We start from the raw sequence: 10444 nt of genomic DNA, 5'->3' as shown, positions 1-10444 counted from the left end.
TCAGCTTTCTTTATAGTCCAACTCTCACATCCATACATGACCACTGGAAAACCATAGCCTTGACTAGACAGACCTTTGTTGGCAAAGTAATGTCTCTGCTTTTTAATATGCTATCTAGGTTGGTCATAACTTTCCTTCCAAGGAGTAAGCGTCTTTTAATTTCATGGCTGCAGTCACCATTGGCAGTGATTTTGGAGCCCAGAAAAATAAAATCAGCCACTGTTTCCACTGTTTCCCCCTCTATTTGCCATGAAGTGATGGGACCGGATGCCATGATCTTAGTTTTCTAAATGTTGAGCTTTAAGCCAACTTTTTCACTCTCCTCTTTCACTTTCATCAAGAGGCTCTTTAGTTCTTTTTCACTTTCTGCCATAAGGGTGGTGTCATCTGCATATCTGAGGTTATTGATATTTCTCCTTGCAATCTTGATTCCAGTTTGTGCTTCCTCTAGCCCAGCGTTTCTCATGATGTACTCTGCATAGAAGCTAAATAAGCAGGGTGAAAATATACAGCCTTTACGTACTCCTTTTCCTATTTGGAACCAGTCTGTTGTTCCATGTCCAGTTCTAACTGTTGCTGTTGAACTGTTGCTGTTGAAAAGAACAGGGTAGTGAAATCAGTGTGGGAGGCTGGATAACAGCCCTCCCCAAGATATTCACATCTTAATCCCTGGAGCCTGTGCATGTGTGTGTGTGTATGTTAAGGCTCTTCAGTTGTGTCTGACTGCAACCCCATGGACTGTAGCCCACCAGGCTCCTCTGTCCATGGAATTCTCCAGGCAAGAATTCTGGAGTGGGTTGCCATGCCCTCCTCCAGGGCATCTTCCTGACCCAGGGATCAAACCCGTGTCTCTTACAACTCCATTCTCAGATGGGTTCTTTACCACTAGTGCCACCTGAGAAGCCCAGAGCCTATGCATATGTTACTTTATGTGGTAAAAGGGACTTTGTAGGTTTGATTACGAATTTTGTAATGGGGAAATTAATGTGGATCATCTGAGTAGGCATAATATAATCATGAAGTGTCCTTATAAAAGTGAGGCAAGAGGTCAGAGAGGAGAAGGCAAAGTAACCATAGAAGCAGAGATTGGAGTGATAATAGCCACAAGCCGAGGAATGCCTCTAGAAAGAGACAAGGAACCTGTTCTCTCCTGGAGCCTCCAGAAGGAACTAGCGTTTGCCACCACCTTGTTTTTAGCTCCCAGCAGGAGGAAGCTAATGAAGACAGCATAGCTCGTAGTGTATATGTCTTCTCCTCTAGTAAGTTACAAGTCTCATGAGGGCAGGTCTTGTGTCTTCCCTTTTCTGAACGATTAGCATCCAACATGATTCTTTAATATACAATAAAAATGTATTCTGCAGTGCAGTGAATTAATAATAAGTGCAAATGACTTATATTGTTAGATTCTTAGAGCTGAGGGATTTGATTATTGATGTTTCAAAAAGCTAGAGAGTTGAGTAGCAATTTTAGAATTGAAGTTCTGTTTTTCACTTAAAAATTATTTTTAGGAAATGTGGGCTAACATTACTTATATGATTGTGCAGTCTACTGTGTAGGGTAAGTGTTTTAATTCCTAATTTTTGCTTTACTTAGGTAGATGCTTCCTTATCTTTTCTGGATGGTTTTGTGGCTGAAGAACTAACACAGGGGGCAGCGCCTTACAAACCTCACCACCAACGGCAGGAAGAAAAGCTTTCTCAGGAAAAAGGTAATTTTTCATGAGTTTATAATAAGTTACATTGTAGGGACATGACTTTTTCATGCAGTTGGTATCATAGTCATGTAAGTATATAACTGAGAAGATTTATTATCCCTCTTTAAATCTGCTTGTGACTTGTTCACCCTGGCCTTATTTGGGGTAAACAGAAAAAAAAAGGGGGGAGTTCCAAAAGTCATACGTTTCATGTACATAAGTGCCTCAGATCATCTTATAGTTTTAAAAGAACTTGAAGGTAGAATTATCATGTTGGTCACTGTGCTAAAGGACTGACAGATGTTCCTGTCAGCATACCTGCAGAAAAACTTCAGAAAAAAAATGCTGGTTACTATGGATAGTGAGTTTCATTTTCATTCTGAACAATCTTGTATATCTAATCAGTGAGTTTAGTAATGGCTAAGAAAGGAAATAATAACTTATATTTTAAAAATGTAGGGTGTCAGGGAAAGACTTCTGTCATGGTTTTAGTCAAGAGGAGATTATAGAAATATTTGATGGTGGATGGGATATGAATAAAGGGAGACCATTGACTTATATATATAGGAATTCAGAATGTTAATACTAAAAAGTTTAATGCTGAAAGTCCTTTTTTTGTTCAGCTGCTGCTGCTGCTAAGTCGCTTCAATCATGTCCGACTCTGTGCAACCCCATAGACGGCAGCCCACCAGGCTCCCCCATCCCTGGGATTCTCCAGGCAAGAACCCTGGAGTGGGTTGCCATTTCCTTCTCCAATGCATGAAAGTGAAAAGTGAAAGTGAAGTCACTCAGCCGTGTCCGACTCTTAGCGACCCCATGGATTGCAGCCTACCAGGCTCCTCCATCCATGGGATTTTCCAGGCAAGAGTACTGGAGTCGGGTGCCATTGCCTTCTACTCATTCTTTAATGATTTTGTTGAGTACTTGTTAATTCAGGCTCTGTGCTAGGCAAAAAAGTTCAAGTAAATGGATGATCCTATGATGAAACCAAAAAGTATAAACATTTATATAATCGGCTTGATGGTATTTTTTTGCAGAAGTGAAGTATTTTCTCTTTTAAAGTTTCAGTTCAGTTCAGTCGCTCAGTCGTGTCCAACTCTTTGTGACCCATGAACCACAGCACGCCAGGCCTCCCTGTCCATCACCAACGCCCAGAGTCCACCCAAACCCATGTACATTGAGTCGGTGATGCCATCCAACCATCTCATCTTTATCATCCCTTTCTCCTCCTGCCCTCAATCTTTCCCAGCATCAGGGTCTTTTCCAATGAGTCAGCTCTTCGCATCAGGTGGCCAAAGTATTGGAGTTTCAGCTTCAACATTTGCCCATCCAATGAACACCCAGGACTGATCTCATTTAGGATGGACTGGTTGGATCTCCTTGCAGTCCCAGGGACTCTCAAGGGTCTTCTCCAACACCACAGTTCAAAAGCATCAATTCTTTGGCATTCAGCTCTCTTTATAGTTTAATACATTATTTAGTACAATGATACCTAATGGTGTAGAAAGTTCAATTTTCTGTCAAAGGGTAATCAGTTTCCTTCTTATTTAACCCTCATATATTGACAGAATATATAGAGGGGGAAATAAAAATTTTAAATTATAATTACCCAACCTCTGACTCGAGTGCCTGTCTTATGACATCCGAGGCACAGGGTGAAAAATGCAGAGTTCCAGAGTGGGAGACGTGGTCCAGTTGCCATATTTCCTTGTTTTCAAATGTTTGGGGGTTTTAAATTGCTCTTTTTTTTGGCTGTGCCTGGTGGCATATGGAATCTTAATTCCCCATCAGGGATTGAATTTGTGCTCCCTACAGCAGAAACGCGCAGCCCTAGCCACTGGACCACCAGGAATTCCCCATCAGTTGCTCTTATTACTGCAATTCAAGGCTAGAATAGGGAAGGGGAGGTAGGACAAGGAGCCTAATTTCTGGTACTCCCTGACTTCTTTCTTAAAATAAGTTAAGTGGCTGAGACAAATATAATAGCCCTGAAACTCCCCAAGCTAGTGTATTAATTTGCCAAGTACATTTTTAATCATAGATTCATCGTTATAAATGAAGTTAAACTGTCAAATTAGGCTTTTCCCCTCTCCTTCAAAATCTATTTCTTAAAAGTTCTCTAAATTAAAATTTCATGAGCCTCAACATCATGGAAAGGGAATCAGTTACAAGACAGGACATAGTAAGTGCTTTAGTAAGTACTTGAGGGGTAAGTTATAAAATCATGTATCTTATGATTTGATGGGAATGACAGGAAGTAAAAAGTTGGTGAAAAATAGGTATTTTCAGCCTAAAAAGTTGTTAATTCTGGAATCTTTCAAGTGTCAATTGGTTCTGATGCTGATCTTGTTTGAAATTTTTGTAAATAATTTATAGTTAAATGTCACTTTTATGAGGGATACAGTACTTCACTCTCTTGGGTAGAAAAATGCCAAGCATGTTAACAACAAATTTCAGGAAAATACTAAGAATTGGTAAAAATAGGTGGGATAGTGAGGAACAAACTTACTACCATTTTGTACCCAAGAGAAACACTGAAGAATCAGTGTGGATTATTCTGTTAAAAAAAAAAAAAAAAAGATAATGTCATCCAGTCCTATCACTTCATGGCAAATAGATGGGAAAAAAAGTGGAAGCAGTGATTTTATTTTCTTGAACTCCAAAATCACTGTGGACAGTGACTGCAGCCATGAAATTAAAAGACACTTGCTCCTTGGAAGGAAAGCTATGATAAACCTAGACAACATATTAAAAAGCAGAGATATCACTTTGCCAACAAAGGTCCATGTAGTCAAAGCTATGGTTTTTCCAGTAGTCCTGTACAGATGTGAGAGTTGGACCTTAAAGAAGGCTGAGCACTGAAGAATTGATGGTTTTGAATTGTGCTGGAGAAGACTCTTGAGAGTCCCCTGGACAGCAAGGAGATCAAACCAGTCAATCCTAAAGGAATTCTACCCTGAATATTCATTGGAAGGACTGATGCTGAAGCTCAAAAATACTTTGACCATCTGATGTGAAAAGCTGAGTCATTGGAAAAGATTCTGATACTGGAAAAGATTGAAGATAAAAGGAGAAGGGGGCAGCAGAAGATGGGCTGGTTAGAGAGCATCACCAACTCAATGAGTTTGAGCAAACTCCAAGAGATAGTGGAGGACAAGGAAGCCTGGCATGCTGCATGCAGTCCATGGGGTCACAAAGAGTTGGACACCACTTAATAACTGAACAGCAGCAGCAGCAACTCCTGTCTACAAAATTAAGGATTTTTGAAAACCACATCAAGTTGAGAATGTTGGTCTCTCAAAAAATAAAATTAATAAGATCTGGGGGTAGTCACAGAAGTATAGCAAATGATAAAGAAGGAATGTGCATATAGTCAAGGCCTCTGAAGTTGTGAAGGATACAAACAAGTTAAATATTGAATTACTTATGCCCAGGATAGTTTATATTTTTATTTCTCACCTGCATTACTCTTGGTAGCTCCCAACTCCCAAGGACTCTCTCTGCTTCTGGCTCATGCTTTCTCTTCTGTATGAATTGCCCTTCATCTGGTTAACTTCTACATATCTGTTAAGTTTCAATTCAGCCATCTTCTGTCTTCTCCTGACTCTCTGTATAGCATTATTCTCTTCCTGCTCCTCAGTTTGCACATATTCATCTAGTTAACTCTCTCCAATTTTTGTCTCTCTAGTCATTTATCTCTGTAAGAATCTTGGGAAATTTTCACTTAATGAAAATAATGCGGTTTGAATGTTATTCTCAATGTTAAGCCTTTCTCAGCCTTTCTTAGATGACAATCTTTAATTCTTCTGTATCATAATCAGAATTTTATCTGACTGTTCTCCAGATATTGTCCTCTTTCATGTCTAGTTTTTTCTTCCCTTCTATTTTCAACTTTTTACCTCTAATTTTGAACTCTTTCTGGTCTTTGCTTAAACATTATCTTAATGTGCTCTTTGTCTTAAACTCTTGAAACATTTCTTGAGCTCTGCTATTACTGAAGTGTCAGTGCAGAGGCTGGATGGCTGGCTGTCACAGATGCTATTTAAAAGAGGCCAATATGGAATAGAAGGTTAAACAGATGATTTGAAAACTTAAAATGAGAGGATATTCTAGCTGAAAAGCACCTTAGAAAGACTTAGACAAGTGGTTTCCAAACATGATTAAGAATCAGAATCACAAAGAGAGTTCTGAAAAAATGATACAGATTTTTGAGTCTTACTCCTGTACCTTTTGTATCTGTGTCTCTGAAAGCCTGGTTGTAGGTATAAAAAGATTTGTAGATTCTGTGAAGTCAGCTTATTCTTGGTTATCTTGGAAACTGCTGATCTTCACTTTACAGACAAAAGAAAGTTCTATTTCACAATCTAGTTAACACCCAACCTACATTAAGAACTGGTTCTCTTGATTATTATTAATGAGCCCATTATTTTTTTCTACTGAGAAGTAGTTCTCTTCTGTATCTTTCATTTAGCTAACAAACAGGCTGATTTATGTAGTACACTTTAGATTAGGTGGTGTTTCCTTTGAAGGAGCCAGTGTGTACTATGACTGAGGGTGCAGTTCTGGAACCAGAGTATCTGATGTTGAGTCTGCCTCTTTCATTTCTTGTCTTGGTACTCTGGGTGTCTTCACTGTAGGCTCTTGACTACAGTTTCCTCATTTGTAAAAGAGAATACTAGTTGCAGAAGTTTACATTTTATTTTCTGAGATACTTTTTATTATTTAAGAAGGTCTTTAATGGCAAACCACTCTGGTATTCTTGCCTGGAAAATCCGATGGATGGAGGAGCTTGGCAGTCTACAGACCATGGATCGCAAAGAGTCAGACACGACTCAGCAACTTCACTTTGTATTGTAAATAGGCAATCCAAAGAGTTAATGTGCCATTTAGGATTAAATTTAGTTAAATAGCATATTAGAAAACAGGGCCTTATGCAAGGCACAGGGTATTGCTTTTTCCCATTAAAGAAATCTGGAAATAGGCAGCCTAGTATTGATGATGGCTTTATGAACATAAAAGAGGAAGGACGCGAGGAAGATTTTTTTCTTCCAGGAGGATTCCTTCCAGAAGTTGTGCACAAAATGTGCATATAATTTCATTGGTCAGAATTCAGTCACATGGTAGAAGAGTCTGGAAATGTTATCTCTTTTCTGGGTGGCTATTTACCTAGTTAAGAATGGAGGGTTCTATAACTTATAAAGAAGAGGAGAGTGGATATTGATATGTGCTCTACCACAATCACAATATGAATTTTGTGGCTCTGGATGAGTCATTTGGGTATACAGACTCAAAGGAATCTGAACCTGGGTAAACCTTGTTCTTTGACAGTAAGGGAGATTTTACATTGAGGGTTCCATCAGTCCAGTTGGTACAGGAATGTGCGTAAGAGCATTTTGTGAAACAAAAACACAGTGAGATCTTTATTCATAGTTCATTAAACATTTTTGCATGAGAAGAGCAACTTATCAGTAGACCTGACTTATCAGTTGTCTTTCCTGGTTGAATTGTTTTTAGCTTTGAAGGGAGCTAAAAAAATGAAAGACTGTTTGTCTTTGATAAATTAATTGTCTGAAAACTGTAGTAGAGATTCAATAAATAATAGCTGCTTTGTTATTATTATTACTATAAATATTTGATTAGATTATTTCCCAGACGCTTTCCAGTTTAAAAATTGTCACTGAATCCTAGTATTCAGTTATTTTATTTCAGTATTAAATGGTGCTTTTGATAATTTTTGCTTTTTTCATAATTTTTGCTTTGTTTTAAATATGAACCTCTGTTTTTGTTTTAAAATTCTAGTTCTCAATTTTGAACCATATGGACTCTCTTTTTCTTCATCTGGCTTCACTGGACGACAGTCTCCTGCTGGCATTTCTCTTGGTTCAGATATATCTGGGAATAGTACAGAGACCGGACTAAAAGAGTAAGTTCCTTTCTTATTAAAATTGAGAACATGGGAGTGTTTAAATGTCTTTAAATGTTGAAGGGTTCCTGAAAGCTAAATTCTGCATGGGTTGTTGTTTCTATGTATTGCTTTCAAAGTACTGATAGTGTGCAGACTGTCATACTTTAAGAGAGCTTGCTTCCAAGACAGTACAGAAAGTATACATACTTTGTGTGTGTTATTACTGTATACCATGTATACACACACACATTTTTAAAGTAGTGTATCAGAACTTCTATACCCAGGTGAGTATTCAGCATATCATTCCACATTCCTCATAATCTATTTCTTAAAACCATCTCATTGGAAATTGACAAACATAGATGAACATAAAATAAGGTGACAGGTGACAGACTTCACTTGATAAAGCTGTATATTTTGTTCAGAATGCTTTCAGAGCCTCTTTACAGCCACCTTGAAATTTGGTGATACATTTGTCTAAACGTCTAAACATGGAACCAAATCTCCATCCTTTTTAGGTAATTTTTATTTTTGAAATATGAATACATTAGAAATTATGATCAAGTTAATAAAATGAGATAATGTATGCAAAGTGCCTTGTACAACCCAATACATAATAAATGATTGATAAATGGTACTAATATAATTAATAACTGTCATTGCTGTCATTATTGTTATTAACTAAAAGCTGAATTTACTACATAAAAGTTGTAGTCAATCTGGATAACTGGTTAGTATACCAATGTGACATAAAATAATGAAAATGGCATTTTTGTTTGTGAAGGAGCTTCTTCTAAAAGAATTCAAAAATATTTTGTGTAATGGCAGCATTGTTGAAATAAATGATAAAATCTCATATGAAAGATGACATTTGAATTGACTCAGTGACCTTATTTTATGTTCATCTTTGTATTTGTCAGCCTTCCAGTGAGATGGTTATAAGAAGGATTTATCAGAAGAATGACAGAATATGAGAAACATAGATGATATGCTGAGTGAAAAGGCATAAGTTCAAAACCTCTTTCCTAGCGTTTTTTTCCCCTGCTCTGTTGACACCCTTTTCTTTCCCAGACATTTAATGTCAGCATTACAAGCATGGGGGTGCAGATATGGTCCATGAACATATAATGGTGGTGGTGGTGATAGCATTTAAGTACCTTAGACAGCGAATAGAGAGGCAAGGCAAGGAGAAACAGAAAACCCAAACCCTCCCAATCCAGGGAGGAAATGTAGTCCCTTTTACTGAACAACAGATGATGGCACCTGCTTTTTTAGTATTGGAACTAGGGTCTGGGGGACTTGACAGGACCTTGTGAATCCTATATGTGTACATGTACTGCATGCAGAGAAAAGACATTTGGCAAAGCTGCTAAGGAATTATACATATGCCGTATTATCATGAAATGCAGTGTGAGGGATGAATTTAAAATTTCTATCTAAAAAGGACCACAGCTCACACATTATTTCAGATTAGGAACCTGTGTGGTAATTGGCAAGGTGAATCAGCTTTAGAGAGGAGATGATGGTTCTTCTTCAGTCTCTGGCAAGCTGAGAATAAAGTGAAGTGGAAGTGAAGTTGCTCAGTTGTGTCCGACTCTTTGCGACCCCATGGACTGTAGCCTACCAGGTTCCACTGTCCATGGGATTTTCCAGGCAAGAATACTGCAGTGGGTTGCCATTTCCTGCTCCATAAGATCTTCCTGACCCAGGGATTGAACCTGGGTCTCCCGCATTGTAGGCAGACACTTTACCGTCTGAACCAGAATAAAGTATAGCAAGCCGATTTAGAATTTCTTACCTTAAGTCCTATTGTAGAGCAGCACCCTAGCTCGAATGGGAATTTCTGGAGCTCAAAGTATATTCCCAGTCTTTGAATGTTGAGTGAGTGAGTGAAAGTCACTCAGTCGTGTCCAACTCTTTTTGACCCCATGAACTATACAGTCCATGGAATTCTCCAGGCCAGAATACTGGAGTGGGTAGCCTTTCCCTTCTCCAGGGGATTGTCCCAAACCAAGGATCAAACCCAGGTCTCCCACAATGTAGGTGGATTCTTTACCAGCTGAGCCACCAGGGAAGCCCAAGAATACTGGAGTGGGTAGCCTATCCCTTCTTCTGTGGATCTTTCTGACCCAGGAATCAAACCAGGGTCTCCTGCATTACAGGCAGATTCTTTACCAGCTGAGGTACTGGTACTTAACCAATGAAGATTGCTTCATTGGGCTTCACTGGTGGCTCAGATTGTAAAGGATTCACCTGCAATGTGAGAGACCTGGATTTGATCCCTGGGTTGAGAAGAGCCCCTGAAGAAGGCAACAGCTACCCACTCTGGTATTCTTGGCTAGAGAAGTCCGTGGACAGAGGAGCCTGGCAGGCAGCAGTTTTGAAGATTGTTTGGCCATAATTTACATCTGTGTTTGAATGGCCTGATTAAAAATAGCACAAAAGGTATACCATATAAAACCATGTATTATATTAATATTATTATTGTCAAAATCCAGGCAAAGATGACTGATGTTTAAAAATTTTTTACAGTGTTTCGTATCAGAAAGAAGCGTATTTTGTGTGTGAAATGGTTTTATGCTGCTCTCATATACTTCCTATTTAGACTTTCTATATGTAATGCATGATAGTGAAAATTTTTGTGGCTCAGATCATGCACTCCTTATTGCCAAATTCAGACTTAAATTGAAGAAAGTAGGGAAAACCACTAGACCATTCAGGTATGACCAAAATCACATCCCTTATGATTATACAGTGGAAGTGAGAAATAGATTTAAGGGACTCGATCTGATAGATAGAGTGCCTGATGAACTAAGGACGGAGGTTCGTGACATTGTACAGGAGGC

At 38.6% G+C, this 10444-nt stretch overlaps 1 protein-coding gene across 3 annotated transcripts in view; it reads left to right on the top strand.

The window, feature by feature from the left end:
• Positions 1-10444, top strand: part of AP4E1 (adaptor-related protein complex 4, epsilon 1 subunit) — a 67643-nt gene that overhangs the window by 42587 nt on the left and 14612 nt on the right. For all 3 annotated transcript variants that reach the window (XM_010839493.1, XM_010839492.1, XM_010839494.1), the window contains 2 exons: positions 1594-1708; positions 7493-7616. In XM_010839493.1, the coding sequence (XP_010837795.1) occupies positions 1594-1708; positions 7493-7616 (239 nt within the window). The remainder of the gene's footprint in view (positions 1-1593; positions 1709-7492; positions 7617-10444) is intronic.

The sequence above is a fragment of the Bison bison genome, unplaced genomic scaffold, assembly GCF_000754665.1.
Source record: "Bison bison bison isolate TAMUID 2011002044 unplaced genomic scaffold, Bison_UMD1.0 scf7180017864118, whole genome shotgun sequence".
NCBI lineage: Eukaryota > Metazoa > Chordata > Mammalia > Artiodactyla > Bovidae > Bison > Bison bison.
The sequence above is the reverse complement of the archived record's forward strand: the minus strand, read 5'-3'. Positions and strand labels throughout refer to the sequence as shown.